The sequence below is a fragment of the Meriones unguiculatus genome, chromosome 1, assembly GCF_030254825.1.
Source record: "Meriones unguiculatus strain TT.TT164.6M chromosome 1, Bangor_MerUng_6.1, whole genome shotgun sequence".
Classification (NCBI taxonomy): Eukaryota; Metazoa; Chordata; class Mammalia; order Rodentia; family Muridae; genus Meriones; species Meriones unguiculatus.
In genome coordinates this window covers 2,812,709-2,837,859 of record NC_083349.1, presented here as the reverse complement: position 1 = coordinate 2,837,859, position 25,151 = coordinate 2,812,709, and the positions used below count along the sequence as shown (strand labels likewise).

At 48.0% G+C, this 25,151-nt stretch overlaps 2 protein-coding genes across 3 annotated transcripts; both read right to left on the bottom strand.

Moving 5' to 3' along the window:
- Window positions 1-46: 46 nt before the first annotated feature.
- Window positions 47-14,940, bottom strand: Saal1 (serum amyloid A like 1). Of its 2 annotated transcripts, XM_060378767.1 has the most exons (13): window positions 14,760-14,940; window positions 13,610-13,720; window positions 12,047-12,130; window positions 9,080-9,159; window positions 7,606-7,665; window positions 7,370-7,485; window positions 6,738-6,918; window positions 5,883-5,965; window positions 5,610-5,795; window positions 3,425-3,499; window positions 2,925-3,121; window positions 1,094-1,186; window positions 47-198 (listed from the first exon to the last, which is right to left on the bottom strand). In XM_060378767.1, exons 1-13 carry the CDS (start codon window positions 14,892-14,894, stop codon window positions 106-108), a joined length of 1,494 nt encoding a protein of 497 aa, XP_060234750.1. In that variant the 5' UTR covers window positions 14,895-14,940; the 3' UTR covers window positions 47-105. The 2 variants fall into 2 exon arrangements, with proteins under 2 accessions (XP_060234750.1, XP_021496071.1); XM_021640396.2 differs by lacking the exon at window positions 3,425-3,499 and having other exon boundaries at window positions 14,760-14,938.
- Window positions 14,941-19,191: 4,251 nt separating this feature from the next.
- LOC110550490 (serum amyloid A-3 protein) lies at window positions 19,192-23,652 on the bottom strand. The gene is made up of 4 exons (XM_021640402.2): window positions 23,501-23,652; window positions 22,867-22,961; window positions 19,802-19,940; window positions 19,192-19,455 (listed from the first exon to the last, which is right to left on the bottom strand). The coding sequence occupies exons 1-4, from the start codon at window positions 23,647-23,649 to the stop codon at window positions 19,317-19,319; spliced, it is 522 nt and encodes a 173-aa protein (XP_021496077.2). The 5' UTR covers window positions 23,650-23,652; the 3' UTR covers window positions 19,192-19,316.
- Window positions 23,653-25,151: the final 1,499 nt, after the last annotated feature.

Sequence of the window (25,151 nt, the reverse complement as noted above, 5' to 3'; positions counted from 1 at the left end):
GTAGCACTAAGAAGTCATAGTCTGAAATCATCTTCCAAACGCCAACTTCAAACCATAGAAAACACAAATTTTATTCCTTGGACAGCAGAAACTCCAACTTGGGTCTTAAGTCTGTGCCTTCACACTTGGGAAGCTGTCTTCCAGCTCCTCAGCAAGAGCCTTATCCACCTCACGCAGGACTTTAATGAAGTCTTCCACCTGTGAATCACATGAAGAACCAAATGACTGCAGTGGAGGGAAAGGCATTTTAAAGACACGGAGGGTTACCTATGAAGATGCTCCTGCTGAGGCTTCCACAGCCCAACAAAAAGACACATGACAGATCCCTGCCTGTCAGCCAAGGGACTTCCTGCAGAGCCACTTGAAACACTCCAGTAGTGAGCTCGAAGTGACAAACCCTGAGCAGTTCCTTTCCTCCAGAGCTATCCCTGACTCCTGCTGCTTTCCTTTTAGGGCACCTCACTGACATTCTTACTATAATCCCCGCTGCTGACAAGCACCCTTATGCTCTCATTCCACAGTTCATTTTCCTAAAATCTGTTACTTTCAAATTGCCTTCAATGGTAATAAATGTTGTAATGAGAAGAACCATAAAAATGTATTCACAAAAATTAGGCTTGGGGGCCAGGCATGTTGATCCACGTTTTTAATCCTGGTCTACTTCTGAGTGACAGTCCAGTCAAAGCAATACTGTGAGACTGCCATTTCACAAGAGAGAGAGACTTAAGCTCATCAGTTAAAAGCACTGGCTGCTCTTCTAGAGGACCAAAGTTTAATTCCCAGCATCCATATGGCAGCTCGCAACCATCTATACTTCCAGTCACAGGGAATCTAATTCCCTATTCTGGTGTTTGCAGGCATACATGGTGCACAGACAGACACTCATACACACAAAATAAAATCTCAAAAAAAAAAAAAAATTAAGCTTTCAGTTACTACACAAAGGAAGGGATCGACACTCTAAACCCATGTCAATTCCTTCCTCTTAAGATTACATACAGGCCAGCAGCAATGAGCCAGGCAGCAGCCATCCTTCCCACAGGCATTAAGTCCCGCCAGTGGAAGCAGCCGCCTGTACATTCACCGCACTCACCGCAGGGCTGTAGAGGGGCAGGAGGCTCTGAAACGCACAGGAACACTTCTGCTTGCTTAACTGGCCCTCCTTCAGCCCCTCAGCCACGGTTTCCTACAGCAAGCAAAACAAAACTTAGTATCAGCGAAGAGAAATGTCTAACACTGTATCTGGCAAACAGGCAAACATCAGTACACGCAATCACGATGGGTCCATTAGCACTTTAAATCCCTGCCCTGAGCTGCCATGAAAAGCCTTATGTGACCCAAACACAGCTAATCTTGGTGAAGGGCCGCTCATCCTGCCGCCTGAGCCAGAAGCCTAGGCACAGCTGCCTCCTCCCACCCATGGTTGGAGTCTATGTTAAACCTTTACCTCATCCCAGGCCTCTCTCCCTTACTCAGGTTCTCATTTCCAGACTATCCCTAAAAATTACCAACTGTAGGCCCACTAGCTGGCCACCTGGCCTCCAGCCCTCATCTCTATTCCTTTATGCCTGCTGCTTTTAGAAGAATCTTTCCTAACTGGTATCACTTGCTTAAAAAAAAGAAGAGAAGAGAAAAGAAAAAAAGAGAAAAGAAAGCAGAGAAAAGAAAAGAAGAGAAAAGAAGAGAAGAGAAAAGAAAAGAAAAGAAAAGAGAAGTCAGGAGCGCCAAATCCCCTGAAGGTGGCATCTAAGAAGCTGTATGACACATCCTTGGGTTTCTTTATCAAGCACCTTCTTGTTATCTTCCTGGAACTTTAAAGAAAAAAAAAAAAAAAAAAAAAAAAAGAAGAAGTTTGTCTTTTCTTCCCAAAACCTAAAGCAATGACAAACAATTTAAAAACATCTGAAGCTGTGCTCCGTGGTGCAAGCCTATAATCCCAGCCCTTCAGGAGGCAGAGGCAGGTGGATCTCTGTGAGTTCAAGGATGCCTGCCCGGTCTATAAAGTCCAGACAGCCAAGGTTACACAGAGAAACCCTGTCTCGAAAAACCAAAAAAAAAAAAAAACTAAAGATAACAAACACCTGAAGGCCATATTAAAGATGCTGTGGTGTCTGAGTAAGAACGGCCTCCACTTGGCATGTACTTGAACGCTGCCTCACCAGGGAGTGGCACTCTCTGAAAGGATTAGGGTTAGACGTTGTGGCCAGTGTGGCACTGGGATTGAAGATGTTTTCTTAATTTCATAAAACATAATATTGGAGCTGAGGACACAACGAATGACACAGGCCTTGTTGGAGCAGGTTTGGTCTCGTTGGAGACCAATATAAAACCATAATAAAAATAATCAATATAAAATTACAATAGCCACTAATAAGAGCCAAACAAAACCATTGTTTTTACACCTCAGAAATTATCAATATAAATTTTAGTAACATAGTCTGTTGAAATTCCTATTATCGCATGTGTGTGCAGCCACACACACACAAAAACACATCAGCATTTTAAGACTATAAATAATAACAAAATTTTCCCAAATTGAGTAAGGATAGTTGACTTTATATAAACATACACTGGAAGGGAGAATTAACTCTTACAAGCTGTCCTCTGGCTTCAACAATGTGCAATCAGACCTTCTTAAAACAAAACCAAACCACAAGCAGGGCTAAGGCTGCAGCCTGGAGGGGGAGTCCTTGACCATCACATAATGCATCACACAAGACAGGAGAGAAGGGAGGAGAAAAGAAATTCTTTTTGGTTTCTCTGGGTGGCCTTGGCTATCCTGGACTCGCTCTGTAGACCAGGCTGGCCTCAAACTCACAGAGATCTGCCTCTGCCTTCCGAGAATTAGGATTAAAGATGTTTTCTTAATATCATAAAAAATAATATTGGAGCTGAGGATGCAAACCACTTATACGTCTCCCTACCTTTGTTAACGCCTGAAAAATATTAGAGAGGAATTCACATGAAATGTCCTGTAAGATCTTCATATGGAAGTCGTCTTGTGGGGAACCACAGTTTGCAGGCTCTTCTGTGTCAGACTCCGGGGAGTTCTCAGATTTCTTCCGACATTGCTCCATATTTTGTAACACCCGAATTAGGCTGTCGATTAGAGGAAGATCCCCTGCAAAGAAGCAAGGGAATGAAACCAGCCAGGTAAGTAGTCATTCATTCACTCGTCCATCAGCCCACACTGAACTAGCGCTGCGAGGGGTTAGGGTCATGGGTAAAGCTTCAGGTCCCTGCTTCAGGTCCCTGCTCCGACTTCCACCAGTGATGGTCTGGAACCCATAAGCTCAAATAAACTGTCCCCCACATCCAAGTTGCTTTTGTTCAGTGCTGTATCACAGCAGCGCACGAAACTAGAATGGCCCCAACTCCACCAAGTGCAAGGCAAGGGGAGAGCTAACTATAACAGTGAGTTCACAAGTACGTCCATGTTCCGCCCAAACACGAAAACTGCAGAGAGTCTTGGCCACAGAGGCAGCAGTGACACCTCGTCCTGCAACATCAAGAAGGGGAAAATGATAACTCCCCATGTGTTACACAAAGATCACACCAGCACAACAGCACACCGGCCAAACTGGCACGGTGAGAGAGAACGAGATAAATACTGCTGCAGTAAGAGATAGACGCCCTGGCTTTTCACACCAAGGCAAGCCCAAGAAATCTCTGAGGTTTGGGAGATGAGCAGCTGAACAGCAGATGCCCTAACATCTGCATTTTCAGCTCAGGCCTGTCCCCAGCTCCTGACTTCACACTGCCCTCGCCACCTCCACCAGGACACAGGTAGCATGCTTAAAGCCAGTGGCCCTGGTCTCGGGAAGGGCCAGCTGTTTTGAACAAAAAAGCAAGAGCGATCCTTACCCCCCAACTCCTAGCCCTAATTTCTCCCTTCCCCATTTCTACTGTTCCCGCCTTGATCAAAGCTAGAACACTGCTGAATGCCATACAGCCTGCCATCTCTTCTCCCTTTCACCCAGAGCTCCCAACATTCACCAGCCCATGGCCGTCCCCAGCCAGCCGTGTCTATCCACCTGTGCTTCGAACCTGCCCTGGCTCCAGCTCAGCCACAGCAGGCTCCGGCCCTCTGCTTCTCCCCGGCAGCTGCACCAGAGCTTACCCCCTCCCCCAGGTGCCCAGTGCTTTCACGTGTGCTGGTCTCCATCGGCCGCTTCCTCCCCAGTGCTCCGATGGCAGCCTCCATAGCTCCCTCATGTCCTCCCTGTCACCCTGTCAGTGAAGTAACCTCTTCATAACCATAGAACTGGCACTCAGAAAGTGCTTACCTATAAAGAACTTAAGACAGGAAGAGATCAAAACATCCCTGAATGGCAGAAACAAGCACCTTATGCTCAGTAACACTAAATGGCGAAGCTCTCAAGACACTGCCAGAGAGGCAGAAGAAGAGAAGGCTTTTCTACCGGTTATTTAAAACACCAGGTAACCCACTTAGATAGAAGCCAGAGAAAGAAAAATGACAAAATAGATACAACCTAATATCAGATAAAGTTCAATACTATTATGGGACTTATTACTAAAAACAGCAAGAAAAAGACTGGAGAGACGGTTCAGTGGTTAAGAGCACAGGATGCTCTTCCACAGGACCTTGGTTCAAATCCCAGCACCCACATGTTGGCTCACAAGCCTTTGTAACCTCTGTTTCAGGGGATCCAGCATTTTCTCCTGGACTCCATAGACACTAGGCATCTGAGGTACACATGCAGGCAAACACCCATACACGTTAAACAAACAAAAAACCAAATAGACAGATAAATAAAGAAATAAAATTTAAAAACACTAAGACAGGACTGTGGATACAGCTCAGTGACAGGATGACCACACGCCCAAGGCCCTGAGTCCAAGCACAACAGCAAACCACAGGCAAGTCAATAAAGGCACTAGCATCAAAGTTCACATACAAATCACCAGCCTTCATGAAGCCCAACAATAGTCAGCAGAAGAAAGCATGCCACAGAGAGCAGCAGCTCAAAAGACTAAGGTCTAAGAATAAACCTAGTAAGAATGCAAGAACTGTAAGATGAGGTGCACCGAGCCACTTCCGAAACACACCCGCACAGTACAACCCTAGACCCTCTGCACATTCAACAGTCCCAATGAAAGCACCAGAAGCTCTGGGAGCTTTGAACCTTTTACCCCAACTCAGCACTAAACAAGTCGGACCTCAGGCTGAAGAGACTGTGCTCACTAGCACTGGCGCACACCACCTTGTCACTACAGCACTACAGTGATGGCCTGAGAGCACAGCATCGGATTAGGAAAACACAGGACTCCAGGACGTGCTCCTGACCGAAGCAGGTGGTGCCTCTGGATAAAGCCGTGCGGTTTGGTGCCAGGGACTGAACCAGGGTGGCACTCATGCCACCTGAGCAAGCACCCCACTACCGGGCTGCACCCCAAGTCCCTCCTCAAGCCTTTTATAAACATTATGCTTTGTACTAAGCAATTGATATTTTATGCTACTAGGGAACTAAGGGTGTTTTCTTTTTAAATAGAGAAAAACTGAAAAAGCTAGTGAAGAGTACACACAGGCCTGGCACTTGTGATCTGGTGAGCGCCAGTTAACTTTGGTGAAAGGAAACTACACTTGCCTTCTGTCTTCAGGTGCTCCTGCTCTGCCCGTGAGGCACCGATGGCAGACAGCACTGAGAAGATGGAGGCCAGCACTGTTTTCTGCTCCTGCAGTGTGATGGGCGGGTCATCAGGTTGGCAGAACTCATGGCACACCAGGTCATAGAGTAAATTCCACGTGTCTTTCCCAGTATCAGGACTCTGTACTTAAGAAATATATATTTTTAAGTAGTATTTTAAAATAGTGATCACTTAAGAGAGCAACCACCGTGTGTGCCAAGACGCCACCTTACCAATTGCTTGGATTCCGTCGTCCACAGTGGTAAGCAGCTGTAAGATGTGTGTGTAAACATCCAGCCCTTCCAGGTTTTCAGAACTAAGCAGAGGAAACAGCAAAAGTGCTCTGAGCCTCACCGTCTCGAGAACAGCAACCACGCACTCACTCAGCAGCTACTCATTACCCTGAGCTACGGTACCGGATGTGAAACGGCCAACTAAACAAACTCTGCTCATTACAGCTCACATTAAAATGGAAAAAACAGAGCGCGTGTGCGTGTGTGTGTGAAGGTCTGTGTGTGCTGTATGTGAGTATGAATGTGTGTGAATATTGAGTGCGTGTACAAGTGAGTATATGTATGTAAATGTAGGTATGTGAGTGTATATGTATGTGTGTATGTATGAGTGTATGTGTGTGAATTATTGTGTGAGTGTATTTGGGAATTGTGTGAGTGTGAGTGTGTGCTAGTGTGTGTGAGTGTACATATGTGTGATACTGAGATTTTGTGGGAGGGGTGTGCAGCCTGTAGTACGAGGCAGCAACGCACTGATGCTCCCCAGCCTTCACAGACCGTCTAGTTCTCTCACTGAGACACTAGAACCATAAAAATATAATTCTTTTGCTCAACAGTTTGTATTCTCCGAACTCAAAATGATGACTCTTCAACCAGACGAGTAAGTGAAAAGAGTGAACAACTGAATGGTTCGGATGTGTTTCACCTGTCAGTTTGGGGCACACAGTGCCAGGGGCTGGGGAGACAGCGTGTGTTAGGATGCCACGCCCACCCCCACCAAGTCTCCTGAAGCTAAGACTCTTCCATCTAAGGAGGTTTTGAACAGCTGGACTTTTCTAGAGCACTCTGTTCACCTACCGTACTTGCTTGGCAGCTTCCAGCACACAGGGTACAATCGAAAACACTGGCTGCTCCTCAGTGTCCTCCTGGGGTCGGTCCGGAAGCTGGGAGGCCCCGTTCCTAATCCACTCCAGCATGAGTTTCTCATCCAAGTCGAAGAGCTTGTCCACGACCTCCCCGACCTTCACCAGCAGCTCAACTGCAGCCAAGGCAGGGTCCCAGTGAGAGACCGAGAGCCAGCCTCAAGCCGCTCCAACAGCCACATCTGCCGCCGTTCACCTCCCCCAGTGTCCCCAGGGGCCTGTGTCTGTTTGCCTTCCTTCAGCCTCCTCCCGGGGCTGGAGAAGTGGCTTGGCCATGAAGAGCACCAGCTACTCCTCCTGAACACCCAGGTTTGACTCCCAACACCCACACAACAAGCAGCTCGCAACTGTCTGCAACTCCAGTCCCAAGGGATCTGACACCCTCTTCTGGCCTCTGTGGGCACCGGGCACACACCAGCATGCAAGAGAACAGATACACATGCAGGCAAACACCCAAAATTGTAAAAGATGAAAACATAACATGGCACATGAAATTTAAAAACAAAGAGTCGACCAATGTAGTTTCCTAATGTGTGTTCTCCTGTGCATGAGGACGTGGAGATTTACCATTTGTTGAACTTGACATGATGAAGCAAATGCTAGCGTACACAGATGGGTGTTCCCGGACCCTTCGAACCCAGATGCTGGCCACTTCTGCCTGGGAAAGGCAGGTGAGCAATAACCTGCATGACAGACGTGCGCTCAGAGTCTGCGTGGACACAGGACAGGCCGCTACCGGGCAAGAATTCCCCTTCCTCCCAGGTTCCCACCAGTGACCATCCACCATGAAGGGACGCCCTTACCTGCTGGTTTCCAGCAGAGTGGGCGGGTCTGAGTCACACAAACACTGCAGCAGCACCTGCCTGTGGAGCCGCAGTGAGCGGAAGCGTCACTCACCTCATTGCAAACACCGTTTTCAACGTTGTAAGACAAAGTACAAATGCAGAAAACCCCATGGAGATGCAAACGATCCCCCTTAGATCAGTGGCCAACCACCCTCCTGAGGCTGCGGCCCTTCAATGCAGTTGCGGTGACCCAACTGTAAAGTTACTTAGTTAGTTGCGACTTCCTAACTGTGACTTTGCTGCTGTTAGGAACTGTAACGTAAGATCTGATAGGCAGAAATTCTGATACGTGACCCACAGGTTGAGAACCACTGTTTTAGATCTAAAGCTCATGTTTCTAAGGAACAGAGCTGCTCTCTGCAGCCCTCTCTGCCCCCCACTGTGACCCACTCTGCACGCCTCTGGCAGGCGACCCCCGCTGCCCCAGAAGTCATCTCTTTGCTGCTCTACAGTTCTGTTAACAGTCTTCTGAGTTTGTAATTTATATGGAAGAGGTTTATGAGGATCTTTCAGTTATCTGTGCATCTTTTTTTGTTTTTAAATGACACAAAAATCACTGTTCATGTGATTCATGACTCCACTTGTCATGGAGTACCTTGTGTGAATGTAACAAAAACAACTCAAGAGGCCCAGGTTCTTGAGTACAGGGGAAAACCCTTATGGCCCTCTGATAATAACGGCCCTGATGGCCCACGTCTGTAATCCTAACACTCAGGGGGCAGAGGCAGGTGGAGCTCTGTGAGTTGGAGGCCAGCCTGGTCTACACAGTGAGTCCTGGCAGCCCAAGCTACACAGAGAAACCCTGTCACCCCCACCACAAAAACAAACAAACAAACATCTGCCTAGGAGGATCATTTTAACTTCTGCTTCTTTAAGATCCTAAGTTATAGCTACGAACATCACCAAGAAAATGCCCACCAAGTTTACCATGAAACTGCACAGTGTTCTCAGATCTACTTAATACCCAAGACTCCCATACTAAAAAGCCCCCTGCCCCACGCTTCCAGGCCTGCAGAGAACTGGCCTCTAGGCTTGAGCCTCTTAATCCCAGTGGCAACCCTGTATCATCTGGTCTATGGGCAAGTGCCACTCCCTGATCTAAGTCCAAGTCTTGGAGCAACACTTCAGCAACCGAGTTTCGCCAACTGTTCTGAGCCCAGGGGTTCTCTATGCCGGTATTGTTCTGGATTCTGGCCAGCCGCCCCTAGCTCTGAGTTAGGCTCTACATATTCTCACTTACTCAATGTGAAGATCAATGCCTTTCCCCATGATGCACAAGCCCCATCCTGAGACATGTCCACAGCCCCAGCCACACCCGCACAAGGTGCTCCTGAGACAATGAACACCGCATGCCACACTTCTGCCAGGACTCCCTTGGCATCTAACCTAGAACCCCCCCTGAGAAACACAGTTGTTACGTAGTAGGACTTACCCAAGATCCTCACAGTTGCTGATGGACACGCATATCTCCTGGAAACAAGCCATATTCCCTAAAATTCCCACACAGATCTCCTGTCAAATCAAATTTCACAGGTCACAATGGCTGAGGTAAAAGCCACAAAGATAACAACTTGAACAAAACCTTTTACTGAACCAAGTTTGAGGGGAGGAAGGGGGAGGCAGAATAAGAAAGTTTACTGCCAGCATCCAGTTTTATACATTTAGCTTATATAGCTCATGTAGTTGAGAAGGAATAAGGCATAAAGGAAGTCCAAAGGCAGAAGTTTCAGATGAGGAAATGTTACGGCAGAAAGGAGTCTTAACACAGACAATAGAGAGAGCAGGAGGAAACATGAGAAAGCACAAGAAAACAAGGGATGGTGGCACACGCCTGTGATCCCAGCACTCTGGGAGACAGAGTCAGGTGGATCTCTGTGAGTTCAAGACCAGCCTGGTCTACAAAGTGAGTCCAGGACCGTCAACGTTACTTAGAGAAACCATCTCAAAAAAAAAAACAAAACACAACAAACAAACAAAAAAGAAAGAAAGCACAGGAGAAATACAACAGAGGAAAAGGATTTGGACTGTTGTGCTGAAGAGTTTAGACTTAATATGGGGCAGTGCCCAGAGCCATGAATGTTCTCAAAAAGAGAACACGACACACAGAAACATGCTGTCCACGATCATTTCACACAGTAACTACAAGACGGGGACTGTTTTGTCCCCACTTTGCAGTGAGGAAACTGAAGCTCAGGAAAGTCAAGCAACTTGCCCAAGCTGGGAAACAGGCGATCCAGAGCCCAAATGCTAGGTACCAGGGCACCCAGCCCAGCCCAAGCAGACACAGCTGCTACCAATGTGGGGTGATGGTGGATGGTGGGCATGGCAAAGCATGGGACTGAGGACTCTAAAGGGATGCCAAACAGTCTGCTGGGGGGTAGAAAGAACTCCTAGGTTTGAAATTGCCTCGGTTTCCCAGTCAGAGCACTAGTCACGTCTACAGGAAAAATGAAGATGAAAGGGCACAGTGTTAACGCAGTACAGGGTTTCCAAACCTGCTGGGACACAACACTTAGGGAGTTTGTCAACAGTTTCCAAGTCCCGTCAAGTCTGCTGAATCAGAATCTCCAGCGCCAGTGTTTACCAAGGGCACCAGCCTTTTTACGATCAGTGAGAATCACTGAATTAGAACTCAGAACATGGGATTAGAAAATATGCCATGTAGGGAGAAAATTCCTCAACAAAGCTGGATGTGGCACCAGCTACCAAGTGGGGAGCCAGGGCTTTGTGGCATTACAACAGAGTTGTAACTAAGAGAGTAACAAACCCAGAGCTGAGTTGGCCGTGGACGCGCACCACCTGTAACCCCAGCGCTCTGCAGGTGGAGACACAGATCACAAGCTCAGATACAGGAAGAAACAGGAAGGGAAGCAGCTGACGGAAGTAACAGATGGCGAACGACTGTTTCGGTAAAATGCAGGTGGCTCACACTTTGAGAGAAGATCAAGAGTTTGGGGAGACAACACACATTCTCTTATAAACTAGCAAGGGAAAGAGTGAGCTTTCTGCCAAAGCCTCCTGCCTGGGCTGATCACGAGAATCCCTCATCAAAACTGCCTAGAATCCCACATGGAGATGTGGCCTGACTTTTGAAGGTCCCCTAGGACAAGGCTTTTGAAAAGAGTATGGTCTAAACCAAGAACACAGTGGACACCCTGGGTCCTGGCCCGACCGGGATCTTGAGGTGGGCTCCACACAGTCATCTGGGACCAGTGCCCCAGTGACTCCACCATACAGCCCGGCTGAGAACCACTGCTACAGGAGGCTGTGGCCAGGACGAAGTTACAATAATGCAGCTCACTCCTAAACTAATCATGACTCAATACATTTAAAATAGTAAGATCCAAGGGACAACGCTGAAAAATTGTTAGCACTTTATGTACCTGTAAGGATCCAATATGGGTTGAACATTCCACTAATTAAAAAATCTCAATTCCCGGAGCCAGAAAGATGGCTCAGTGGTTGTGAGCATTAATTTCATTTCCAGAGGTCCAGAGTTCAATTCCCAGCACCCACATGGTAGCTCATGCCATCTGTAGAGATCCAGTGCCTTCTTCTGGTGTGCAGACATGCATGCAGACAAAGCACCCATATACATAAACATATACATTTTTTAAAATCTTAATTCAACCTTCAATTTGTGAATACACCCAAAGGAATTTTCTGCTTTACTGTAAAGCAGAGAAGCAACAATAGGGTTCTATCGGCTCATCTTTAACAAGCTGTGTGACTGTGGACACGTCATTTCAGGCTGAGACTCGGTCCTTTACTCTATGGCATGTGCCTCATAGCAGGCGGGAAGGCAAGAGGTGAAGAGTGGGTGTTTGTAAGCTAGTCAGGCAGCAGCGCGGACGTGTGAACAGCAAGCACTGCGCACCGAGCTGCATCTGGTGCTCTCGGGAGCTTGCCCTCAGCAGTGACCACAGGCCTTATTTATAAGGGACGGCAGAAAAGCCACGCTGAGTAACAGACACAGGCTGAAGGGGACAGGAAGGCCAGCAACGGTGCCAGGCTGGAGAGACGGGCAGCCCTTGAGCAGGAAGGGCATGCACAAGGAGGCTTTTACACAAGAGAAATCTCACAATCAGACTGTGGAAGTTCTGAGCAACTCTAAGCCATTTCTGGGCAATGGAGGGCTTTGTGAATAAAAAGAACAGTGAGCTGAGACACAGACAGCGGGTCTAGGTATTGTTTCTTGTTCCGTCACACAGCAGCAGCAAATAGGTTAAGCCTGTCCACAGCTGCTGAAGTGCTGCTCTCCCTAGCGTAGTCCGAATCTCAAACGCTACATATCTGCTCATTTCAAGGAAGGCGTTACCTCAGATTGTTCAACGTGTATTTGTCCCGATTTGTTGGCTTACAGTCAGTAAGCAAAGCAAGAAAGACTCTATGTACTTACTCTCAATCGGGGGCACCTGGATTTGGCCAGCACACCCATGAAAATGTCAGGAGCCTTAAATTCTTGGAGAAATAAGGCCACATCCTACAAACAAAATTGATTACCGGTTATTTAGATGCTGAGTACTGCTCTTCGAGCTCCAGCGAACCCTGAAAGTTTAATTTCATGTTTACTTCCTTTCAGCCACAAGGGGAAAATCAAAGGTCAGAAACTGTGTAAAAAAAGACCAAAGTTACATAAGAGCCTTTGTGGTACTCTGGTCCCAAGACAGAACAATCTACTAAGTAAATCTAAACCTGGCTGTGACGCACCAAAAAACAGCCCTCCTTTTATTCTGCCCTGAGTACGTGAGCCTAGATTATTTTTTTCTGTCCACCTGGAATTGTCATTAACTTATTCAAACACATTTGCTGACTGTCAGTTATTATATTAGAAGCTAACGGTGAGAAGAGGGGCAGGGGGAAAGAGTCAACTCCTAAATCTTACCCCGTAAGAATTTAAAACTGAGGGGGCTGGAGAGATGGCTCAGAGGTTAAGAGCACTGTCTGCCCTTCCAAAGGTCCTGAGTTCCATTCCCAGCAACCACATGGTGGTTCACAACCATCTATAATGAGATCTGGTGCCCTCTTCTGGCCTGCATGTGTAATGCAAACAGAGCACTGTATACATAGTAAATAAATTAATTAAAAAATATATATAAAAATTAAAAACAAAAAAAAAGAATTTAAAACTGAGATAAGTGCTACCAGGTTACATCCAATATCAGGACTTAGGTCTCCAAAATCCTTGATAGAAAAAAGGGCAAAAAAGAAGAAAAAAAAAATCTGTTTTGGTTTTTAAGACAGGGTTTCTCTGTGTAGCCCTGGCTGACCTGGAACTCACTCTGTAGACCAGGCTGGCCTTGAACTCAGAGATTCGCCTGCCTCTGCCTCGAGTGCCGGGATTAGTGAGCTACCACCACCTGGCAACAACAAAATTCTGATGGAAATGTAACTGCAACAGCCTGCTACTCTCTCTCTAGAGACTTTGTTCCCACCTCCGCAACAGCCTGCTACTTTCTCTCTAGAGACTTTGCTCCGCCTCTGTCACCTAAAGGGGCATACTACACAGGTGAACCTGGAGTGGACGTGTGACCCCAAAAAGGTGACTCTCTCCTAGTGACGTAAGGTACAAAACCTAAACTGTTAGCTGTCCCCACAGCTATCATAAAACACACAGCACATAACGAACTTTCAGTCAATGACAACATATATGTGTATATACACACACACAGATATGTCAGTGGTCCCATGAAATTATACTGCCTAGTAACCTCATAGCTGTCTTAGTTTCTAGTTATGTCAAGTACACTATGATGTCCATAGGATGAAAGTGTATATATATTCAAAGCACAATTGTAACACTATTGCTCCCGGGACCTCCTACTCTGAACCACAAACTAAACTGCCCATAGTCACTGAATAAGGCCTTTCCTTGACCGGTGAAGGAATGAACCTTTTTAAAAGCCTCCTCACTACCCCCTCCCTCTTGAGTCTTTTCAGAATTTCACACCCATCCTCATACCTCATCCATGGACATATCCCAGACTCTGCAAATTTCATTCTCCATTTCTTCAGCAAGCTCCACCTGTTCCTCATCGTCTGAGTCGGATGTGGCACTTTCAGGTGTGACAATCTTCAGAAACATTTTTTTAAAGGGTCAGTTAAAAGACTCACGAGTTCTTCAAGCACTAGGATCACTTACATGTCTCCAAGAGTTTCCCTAAAACATCTCCTCTGGAAAACAGTCTGTTTTGATGGATCTACACATTCACTATTGGAGTAAAGCCTGCCTGTGGGCACTGAGGCAGAAAAACAATGAGAAAAACTATTTGGCTTCAAATAGTTCAGGACTTGTGTAGACGAGACATGTAGTCACAATATAAAAAGGTTGACTTAGCTGAACTGGAGAAAAGAGCTACACAAGGAAAAATTAAGGACCTACTCCTAAGAGAGGACAGCGGCATTTCTCTTAAAAGAAGACGGCTAAATCTCACGGGAAAGGTAGGGTTCTGTCCTGGATAATGAGACGGGAACACGTGGAGGTGGGTACAGAGCTGAGAAAGCACAGCGCGCGATTGCGGATGGCCAACAGTCTACTGGTGGTGAACGTAATGTATGGGAATACGGCTCAAGAGGGTGCAACTATCCCCAGTTAGCAAATAGAATTCCTCCTACGAGCATCAAGAACACCCTTTAAAATAACAAAAAGACAGTCTGTTTTGGCAAAAGTGTAAAAAGAAAAAAAAAATGGCTAAGAGAAAAGACAAATTGGCGCCAAGGGCAGCAATAGGCAGAAAACTCGTGTCTGTTGACAGCCTCGTTATAATCGCCATCTACACAAAACCCTGTCTGCGATAGTACTGGTTATCCTGTTTTCCAGAGACTGAAGGAAACCGAGCTCTGGGTTAACGAGCCACGCTCCCAGCAAGGGACGAGCTCGCATCTCGGAGACCAGGGCTGTCTGACACCACACGTATGCATTCCACTACAACAAGGGCCGACCAAACAGGAACGGTGGGGACTCGACCTGGGAAGCGGCTATGGGGTTGGGAGGTAAAATCCGAGGACAGTAGGTGTGTGGTGGAGTTCCGGGGAACGAGGTCGGCACCCGCGAACCTCCAGCGACCCACCGACTCCCTTCGTTCGGAGGGCGCCTGCGCGAGTCTCCGCACCTGGATGAGCCCGCCGAGGACGCCGAAGAGCCAGTGCTTGCTGTAGACCGTGCTCCCGATGCAGTCGCCCCCGGCCAGGTCCTCCCCGTCCTCCGGATCACAGCCAGGCGGCGGCGGCGACGGGTTGCGGTCCATGCCGGCGCTCGCGAACCGTGCCGGAAGCCGCGGAGGAGGCGAGAGGACGCGCCAGAGAGCCCGACGCGCCCCGCGCGCCCCACAGCGCCCCCTGCCGTCCGGCCCCCGAGTGGCCTGCGGGAGCGGTGGATTCTGCCTCATGTGCCCACGCGGGACCGGGTGTGGCGCAAAAAGCACATCAGTATCACCTGTCCTTCGTCTGGAGCGGGAGCGGGAGCGGGAGGAGCGAGAGGAAATGATTCTTAGCCCGGGAGGAGGAGGAAGAGGAGGACGGTGGCGCTTGGATGTGGGACTTTAACACAAGCTGAATCTGGGTGAAGAGCGGAATATATAAAACAAAACTTTTAAAGGATCTAGATCTAGAAGAAACTTTAAAAGATCTTTTGTGACTTCAGAAATAGGGAGAGTTTTCTTAAAATACACAAAAGCCTGATGTGAGGAACTGCCGCATTTCTCGGACGACAGAGACGTCTCCGCCGTTAATAGCTTTTGCTGGTCTTATCCAGCAAACACACACACGCGCGCACACACACACTCCGGCTCACAACCATCTGTAACTCCAGTTCCAGGGAATCCAAGGCCTTCTTCTTGCCTCTGTGGGCACAGACACACATGCAGGCAAACCACATTCAATTTTGTTTATTTGTTTTTGTTTTTCTGTGTAGCCCTGGTTGTTTTGGAACTTGCTCTATAGACTCGCCTGGCCTCAAGCTCAGAGCTCTGCCTGCTTCAACCACGTGGATCTCCCTGGCTCTGCCTCTGCCTCCCTGGTGCTGGGATTTTTAGGTGTGTGCTACCACCACCTGGCCTTAATATAAGTTGTTAATTGCTACATTTCTCACTATCATTCTAGAGAAGATAGTTTTTGTAAAAATCTATCTGGACATGGTAGCTCCGACCCGTGAACTCAGCACCTGAGTCAAGGCTGAGGCAGGGGACTGTCACAAACTTCATAACCAGCCCATCTAATGTCGATATGTGTGGCTTCAGGTTAGGAAGACTATTTTAATCTATAAAGGGCACTGAGAGAGTTTAACTCCTCACCTGAATCCAGCCTAACACCCGTGTTGGCTAAAGGATACTGAGCTGTGTTTAATTAAATCTGCCTAAGTAAAACAAGGGCTTGCGGCCTCAGGAGTTGTAACCTTAGGACTTGTAACCTGGGGGTTGTAACTCAGGGTTGTAAAGCATGGGGTTATGAACCCTGTCACAAAGATGTTAACAAACGACACCAGATGTGCCCTAATCTTAAGACTGGGGACATGCTGCCTGTGTCAGTCGGCCTAGCCTTGATTGAACTCTGCTGAAGCACGCAGTTCCGCTTTCACGGTTTTTGTGAGTGTGTCATCTGTTGTGACTGGCTATCCTGTTGTTGAACCTGACATCTCTGTCTTCCCTACAAATCATCTGTGCATCTGGATATCTTGGCTGCTTTCAGTCTGTCCAAACAGACAGAGACTGTAAGTCTGGCCTGGAGGTGAATGAAATTTTTACTTTGCAACATCTCAGTGTTAGCTCCTGGCTTTCAACTCCATAGCAAACATAGGCTCAATATCGAGAACAACAAAATCTTATAAATAACAAATAAATGATTAAAAAAGAGACAACTCATTAAGAAGACAAAACATAGAAACAGACAATTCACAAAAGAGGAAACAAAACTGAAGAGACTATAAGACAATCCCCCACGTCTGATTCATCTAAAATGCAGGAAGTTCTGGGGAGAGAGCTCAGTGGATGGATGGCATGTGCCTACTATGCCGGAGGGCCTAGGTCCAGTCCCCAGTCACAAAGATAAGCAAATTTCATGTAAATTTAAATTAATATAGAATTTTAATTAATTTATTTTTACGTTATGTACCTGGGTGTTTGGGCTGCATGTCTGTGTGAGAGCTTTGGATCTCCTGGAGCAGAAGCTACAGACGGTAGTGAGCTGCCACGTGGGTGCTGGGAATTGAACCCAGGTCCTCTGAAGAGCAGTCGTTGCTCACTCAACATCACATTTTGGATCCTGGGTCCTCTGTGTCCCTGATCATGGTCAATCTCGGAGGGGTGCATCCAATAAACTATCAATATCTAAGATCGTTGTCTGAATGGTTTGTAAGGCTATTCTTGGACTATAACTCTCTCTCTCTCTCTCTCTCTCTCTCTCTGTGTGTGTGTGTGTGTGTGTGTGTGTGTATGTGTGTTGTGGATTTTTCATATGCCCCCTCAGTCCATTACTGTGAAGAGCTTAAGATAGCCTGAATATAACTCCATTTTGAAATAAAGATCTTGACTGGGAACTGAATTCAGGCACCAGAAATATCACAGAATGTACGTCTGGCAGAAAACAAAGTTAACTCTCCTAGCAACAGCCTGCAGGAAATATAATGCTTCATAGAAAACAGAGACAAACTCCCTGGCAATAATCAATGGGAATCGGTTGAGAATCAGGTGGGAAAATTCTCCCCAATGTTTCAGATATGGTTTAGAAAAATAGCCATTGTGATTATATGCCTCAGCCATTGTGATTATGTGCCTCAGAAAAGGTCACCCCGCCCTGCTAAACTTCACCCAATTCTGTAACACCAAGGCTTGTGCCCCCCTGCTTGCTGCCATTGAAACCCCCGGCTCACAGACTTTCCCTTTAAAAATCCTGTTCACTCAGAGCTCGGGGTCCCACTTCTCTACTGCTGCACCAGTGAGACTTGGGTCCCGAGTTCAATCGCTCTCATAATAAAGCTCTCTTGCAATTGCATCGAGTCATCTCCTGGTGGTCTCTGAGGGTCCCGTGAACCTGGCAGAATACCTGGAGATGTATTTACAGTCCCCTCACAGCAATGTGATCCACTCCTCTTCTTCAGCCCTGTGTTGCACCATAGATCTTTGTTGTGGGCTTCATGCAGTTCATGCTGAAGGCCAGTTGGGATGATGCATGGGTACATCTCTTAAAGAAATGATTAACTGGACTAATTATATGCAAACATATGTGTATGCAGGTGCATGTGTGAGTATGTGTGTGTGTGTGTGTTCTTTGTTGTTTTGTTGCTAGTGATTGAACTTAGGAGCAAGGACTCACCAGCTGAGCTCCACTGGCAGCCTATGAAAGCAATTGCTAGTTATAGGAAATCATTAAGAAAGCTGGGCCTAAACCGACAGGAAGCATGGGATGGACCAAGGCCCTCTACACATATGTGACAGTTGAGCACCTTGGTTCTCACGTAGGACCCCTAACAGTAGGAGCAGGGGCTGTCTCTGGCTCTGTTGCCTATCTTTGGATCCCTTTCCCCGGACTGGGCTGCTTTGAAAAAATGTGCCTAGTCCCTATGCCAAGGTGGGTTGATATCCATGGGAGGCCTCCCTTTTTCTGAGGAGAAAGGAAGGATGGAGGAGAAAGATGAGGGGGAGGGACTGGGAGGAGAGGAGGGAGGGGAAGTGCAACCCAGAGAGGATAAAGAAACTGCATGGGATATCTGAACCCCAACTTCCAACATTTGTGAGTCTTCAGGGGTTGTGTAAAGGGAGCAACCCCAGGCTATTCCTCGACCCTGGAGCTGGTCACTGCTGTCCATCAGGAGTCAGGATGCTTTGCTGTTTATAATTTCAGGTTTCAGGGAGGGGGATGTCAAAGGTTAGTTAGTTAGCTAGTTAGTTTGGTTTGGTTATTTGAGACAGGGTTTCTCTGTGTAGCTCTGTCTGTCCTGAAACTCCCTCTGTTGACCAGGCTGGCCTGGAACTCAGATATCTGCCTGCCTCTGCCTTAAAGGCATGTGCCACCATCACCGGCTTGGTGTCAAAGTTTTCTACCCCAGAGAAAGTAGTTGCAGAATATATCTTCTTCTTTCTAGAATTATTTTTACAAAATGGGAGTAGCTGGCCCTTTTGAAGGGTTGGAATTGGCAGTGGCAGCATCTAGATCTGAGGCTTTCTTTGTGGGAAGTGCCACTCTTTTAAAACAAACACAGTCTGGTTTTGATTTCATCTCCTGCCTTTGCAAATCATATTTTGCTAAGTAAAGCTTACTGATTTTCCATGGTGGGGACACAGGGGAATGGAAGCTCGAGCCTCACCTATGCGAGGCAGTCACTCTGTTATTGGGCTATATCCCAGAATGTGTTGACTTTTATCTAGTTTTTAACTTCATGACTGAAATCATAAACTGAGCTTTCTTGTTATCTGTATGTGTTTTGTTTCAATTTCTATTTTTTCATGTCTCCTTCTTTAAAAAAATAAAAAAAACCAACCAGAGATGTTCCTTGCTCATTCACACAGCCCACAATCCTCAGTTTGACCTTTCCAAATGACAGTGACAAGCTATATCCACTAGTATTTATTCATAATTTGGGGTGTCTAGGGATCCATGTTTTAGAAAATAATTCAATTCAGTAGTTGCCCCTTTTCTTGGGAGCTGTATGGCTGGAAACAACATGAAGAGAAAGCTCAGTATTTATTAGGGAGGCCAGCAGGTCGAAAATAGTTGGGGTCTTTGCCACTCCGGCCCCACTCATTGGCAAACTGGTCAGCTCTTGTGTCCTCTGCTCCATGTCCTGTGAACCTCTGAATATTCTCTCTGGCATTACTGTAATCAGGACAGACAACAAGAAATTTATAACCAAGCTGATGGCCAATAGACCCACCCTCAGGAATCCCCTCTTCAAGGAATGGCTGTAAGAAAAGCCCAGGGACGCCAGAGAGGGAGAGGCTGGTACCGAGCCTGCTCGAGTAAACCCGCTTTCAGCCCAGGCTGTCACCTTCACACCGGATGAGCAGCACCAGGGGACAGAGGGTGGAATCACTCATTACCACCAGCCACCCCCAGGATTGTGCACGGAAAGAGGACGGTTGTGGATAATGCGGAGGAAGGAAGGGCATGCACAGGATGCAGAAGGGAGCCCCTCCTGACTGCCCACCCCGACCGGTGGTACCTGATGACTTCAGCGGCCCAGACTCCCCCTGGCCCCCTTTGGGCAGCATCATAGTTCCCCCGAGCGTGGAAGTATTTGTCTGAGTTTTTCCAGTTGGCCTCTTTCATGTCGGAGTAGGCTCTCCACATGTCCCTTGCCCCTGGAGAGGGAAGAGAATGATGAGGACGACTGTGCTTAGGTAAAACAGAGGGCTAAAACTTCAGTTTTAGGTTTAAAACGCATCCCTTTCATAAAACCCACAGGAGTGTTGATGGCCTGAAATGAATAGCTCTCCCGGCCCCATGTCTGTGCAGGGAGAAGTACCTTTGAAACAAGTTTTATTGTGATGTACTCCCATCTTAGTTCCGTTGCCGTTTGTCATTGGCTATTCAAAAGAGCAGGTAGAGAAGAGGAGGGTGGTCTCTGGGGGATGCTGGTCATCATGCTACACTGTCTCTGAGATGGTTCAGGGAAACCTCTGTCTGTGGTGTGAGCATGGGGTCCCCTCTCCTCCTCCTCTCCCCTCCCTTCCTCCTCTCCCCTCCCTTCCTCCTCTCCCCTCCCTTCCTCCTCTCCCCTCCCTTCCTCCTCTCCCCCTCTTCCTCCTCTCCCCCCTCTTCCTCCTCTCCCCTCCCTTCCTCCTCTCCCCCCTCTTCCTCCTCTCCCCTCCCTTCCTCCTCTCCCCTCCCTTCCTCCTCTCCCCTCCCTTCCTCCTCTCCCCCCCTCTTCCTCCTCTCCCCTCCCTTCCTCCTCTCCCCCCTCTTCCTCCTCTCCCCTCCCTTCCTCCTCTCCCCCTTCTTCCTCCTCTCCCCTCCCTTCCTCCTCTCCCCCCTCTTCCTCCTCTCCCCCCTCTTCCTCCTCTCCCCCCTCTTCCTCCTCTCCCCTCCCTTCCTCCTCTCCCCTCCCTTCCTCCTCTCCCCTCTCTTCCTCCTCTCCCCTCCCTTCCTCCTCTCCCCCCTCTTCCTCCTCTCCCCTCCCTTCCTCCTCTCCCCTCCCTTCCTCCTCTCCCCTCCCTTCCTCCTCTCCCCCCTCTTCCTCCTCTCCCCTCCCTTCCTCCTCTCCCCCCTCTTCCTCCTCTCCCCTCCCTTCCTCCTCTCCCCCTTCTTCCTCCTCTCCCCTCCCTTCCTCCTCTCCCCCCTCTTCCTCCTCTCCCCCCTCTTCCTCCTCTCCCCTCTCTTCCTCCTCTCCCCTCCCTTCCTCCTCTCCCCACTTCTTCCATCCCTTCCCGTTCTCGAATGTCCTCCTTTCCTTTAGGGCAGCTGGCATCTCTGTGCACCCCTGGCTGGCCTGACACTCACAGTCCCTCTCCCTCAGCCTCCCACCACTCCATTTGTCCCTGCAGTCCCAGTTCTCCCCTAGCACAGGCAATGGAAGAGCTGTTCCCAGGCGGAGTGAGTGCAGTTCTGTTCTGAGTCCACCTGGAAGTCCAGGATCTAGTTCATCCCGAGCGGTCCTCAGCAGGCCCATGATGTCGCCCCATCAGCAGGCGACAAGGGTGACCTCTCTGATGTAGATGGACCTAAGCTGGATGATTGGAGATGCTAGATGGCAACTGACACGTTCAGTTTGGCTCTTCTGCATCTTCTCAGGACCCGGGAAGGCACTGGGGGTACCTGGTACCGCTCCAGGACCAGGCAAGGGCATTATCCACTTTGGTGGTCATGCAGAACAGAAAATGTATGTGTTCTGTTCATGGAAGATGCTCAATTCCTTATCGCCCCCCTCTGCTCCCTAGGAAGGTGCTGCAAACAGGGAAGGGTGTGGACTAAGGAGAGTGGTGAAAAATGGGACCATCCCAAATTAGAAAAAAAACAAAAAACAAAAAAAAAAAACAACTGGACCTTAAATAAGGGCCAGCTAAAAAAAAAAAGAGCAAGTCAGACAATTTAGGGGAGGACTGTCCTTAAAGCTGTAAGCGGCCTGCTACAGAACCGAGAGATGGGAAAAGAGGGGAGGACTGTTCTTGGAGCTGTGAGTTCCCCGCCACAGCTGCCAACCGCATAACTGCTATCTTTTCTGCTAACTAATCAATGTAAAGGCCTGATTTTTTAGGAATAAAAACTCTGTGCTTTATATGCTCGGGGTCGTCTCCTGCTTTGAAGGGACGACCCCCATCGCGATCAAAATAAACTGCCTCTTGCTTTTACATCAAACCGCGGTCTGTGAGTCACTTTGGGGGAGGGAGCGGTATGGACCCTGCACCGGGAGTGCAGGTTTTGCAGTGGAGCTGAAGGGATCAGCTCCAGCTGACACTAAATGGGAAATAGCCTCAAAAGTAAGTTAAGAAAAAAGGGAAAGCCTAACATCTAGGTTTGTTTAACTTTTCCGTGCTATGGAAGGTGGGCTGACCGCTTCTTGTCCATGTCCAGCCCCAGCAGGCCTATGTTCCAGGTGAATAAGGTTTGTCTTCCGTTGGTGGTGGACCCGCCTGTTCTCAGTGAGTGTGTGCTCAGGAAGTCCTCTCTCGTGTTCTGGGAGCTGTGCGGTGGATTCTGAGGAGCTCGCCAGCCTGGGCTAGATGGGCTCTTCCACGGGTCTTATAAGAGGGTCTTATAAGATAGTTCACGTGTGCTCTTTGTGCCTCGGTTTTCTTAAAGGGTCGTAGTGGCACCTACGCCACAAGGTTAATGTAAAACCTAATTCATTCCCACACAGACTGCTCCTGGGACAATGCCTACCGTGTGTGAAAAGCTCGGTTAGCCTTGGTTGTAGTCACTGAGACTGCGCCCGTTCTCCTGCACCTCCCCCGGAACACTGCGTTTCACGCTAGCAGACACGGAAGGGAGCTGCCCCTCATTTCCACAAGGGGGCAGTAGAGTCCCACTTCTGTTGGTGAGTCTCCATCTTTCGCCCACAGATTACTCTAAGGTTCCTGCTGTACAAACAGTATGTGATCCCGGGCTTGGGATCCTCACGGAAAAGGTCAACACTGACCGGAAAAGGCAAGAACTACTTAGGAAGGGCCACACCGCTTCTCCATCCGTAGGGATTTCACAAGCGCGTTTGCCATTGGTTATGTGGTCCCTGCTCAGGGGAATACTTGGAACTCACAAATAGAACCTCCTGGCTCCATCCTTTGATCCTACCTTGACCAGCTTCTTTCACGAACTCGAACCATCTTTGGCTGTCCACTCCCAAGATCAAGAAGCAAAAAATGATGGCAATAGAAGGCTTCATCCTGCTGTAGGACCAGGAAAACACAAAGATGGACGTGCGGTTCCTGGGTGTGGACGGTGCTTCTGTAAAGCCGAGCCCTCCCTGCGAACCCGTGACGAAAGCCTACTGGATTTTATACAGAAGTCCACACATATGTAGGCATATATGCCAGGTATGAGGCTTCCAGGGAGCGATCTGGCTCCCCATTTCTACATATTTCATTAGCATCCCACTCTGAGAGTTTGCAAACGGGTCTTTGGCATAAAGCACGTTGAATTTCAGTCATACTAGCTGGAAGCCCAGCTGCGTGGGAGGTTTCCTGGGGGGCGTGCGGGGGCTTCTTAGCCAACACAGCTCTCCACAGCAAACCTGTGAAGGCTGATTTCCCTTCCCTGAAGCCACGCAGAAGCATACAACAAAGCTCCATGCTGTAGCGCACCGCCTTCAGTGAATTTTAACCATCTGGTGCGCCCAGGAAAGAGATAGCGCTAACACTCCATACGCAAACGCAGGCAGGAAAGAGAATCTGCGAAAAGCAAATGCTGGAAGGCTCTGGAGACTCACCTTGGGCTGTCGGTCCCTCCTGGGCCCCGAGGTGAAGCTGAGTGGCGTGTGTCACTTGCTGAGGAGACGAAGCTGGGGCTGTCTACATATACTGTCCTTCGGCTAGTGGAGCAACACCCTGTTGGGGCTTGCATAATCCACTTGGCCATAGCTTATCTTTCAGAACCTAAAGACTTTTTTTTTTTCCTGCAGCAGATCCGCTTTTCCCAGATTGTGCAATCTAGCCATTTTCAGGAATGTGGCAAGTTAGGGCTTTCTGAGTCTTCCCCTATTTCTGATTGGGAATAATCAGGATGAATGTTTCACATCCAGTTTCCTGGGAAGGGAAATCAATATTGGAAAAAGAAATATGAATGTGTAATAAATCATGGGAGCACACAACAAATCCAGAGGCTGAGCTAATGCCCTTTGAAAGCATAGTTCAGATTTGAACCGGGGCCTTAGGGAAAAGGAGGAAGGAAAGAAGGCAGAAACTGTTTTTTAAGATCCACATGGATGAACTCAATACTGGAGAAGGACTTCTCCAGACTCAAGTCTACTCATGACTAGTTGCTATAGAAATAAGAGAGCAGATTCAATTCAGAAACTTTGATAAACCAGGAACACTAAATAATAGTACAGGAATTTGCTTCAAAGTCACAAAGAAATAAAGCACCATAAACATGCAAGAGAAAGATCAGCTGGGTGCTGAATCATCCTAACAGTGAGTTGGGGCAGAAAGTGGCGAGGCGAAAAACAGGAATGCTGGGAAATGACATCAGGGAAAGAGCTATTGGAGACAGAAAAGCAGCACAACACTAGGTTTTGCTATGTGAGTTTATCTTAAGAAAAAAAATCCAGTCAGCTCATCAAGAGGCCACAATCCTGGTCTGCTCGCCTACGTGACCCCCACCCCTTTATGCAAAAGAAAGACTTAAATGTACTGACTTCCACAGAGAAGGAAGGATTGTATAGCTACAACATGGTAGCTATGATGAGGACATCACATTTGGTCCTGTTCTACGGGAGCCTGAGCTGGAAGCCTGGGGAAGCAGTGGGACTAGAAAGAACCCAGCAAGCTATAGCTCAAAGGTTTTTGTTTGTTTGTTGTGTTGTTTTTGTTTCGTTTTGTCTGAAGTTGTTTCGATTCAGAGGAACTGTTAAGAGGAATGTGAATATTTCATCGGAGAAACAAACTGATATAGATAAGCCAGGTAAGCTAGAAGGTGATGAAGGATGTCCAATGCATAGCCTAGAAGGATGATGTCCAATGCATAGCCTAGAAGGATGATGTCCAATGCATAGCCTAGAAGGATGATGTCCAATGCATAGCCTAGAAGGATGGGCATGGAGAACTTCCCGAGCACTACAAACTGGAGAGTGCTGGTGAAAGTGAAGTCTGGTGAAGCGAACCAGGCAGGCAGGGCACCGTGTGTGAGAACCGTTTTCTCAGATTAGAGCCTTTAGGAGAAATGGCTCTTTCTGGGTTTGGCCTTTATCTTAGTTATTTCAGCTGCTATGACATGAGAGCTATGGAGGGAGTTTTGTCTTTTGGTTTTTAGCCAAGGCACTGCCAAGCCACATTTCACTCTCCTCACATGATGTCCATCCCTTGGGAAGGGGATTCTTGAGGAATGATTGTGAATCTGGCCTCCTCTTCTGTTCTGACTTC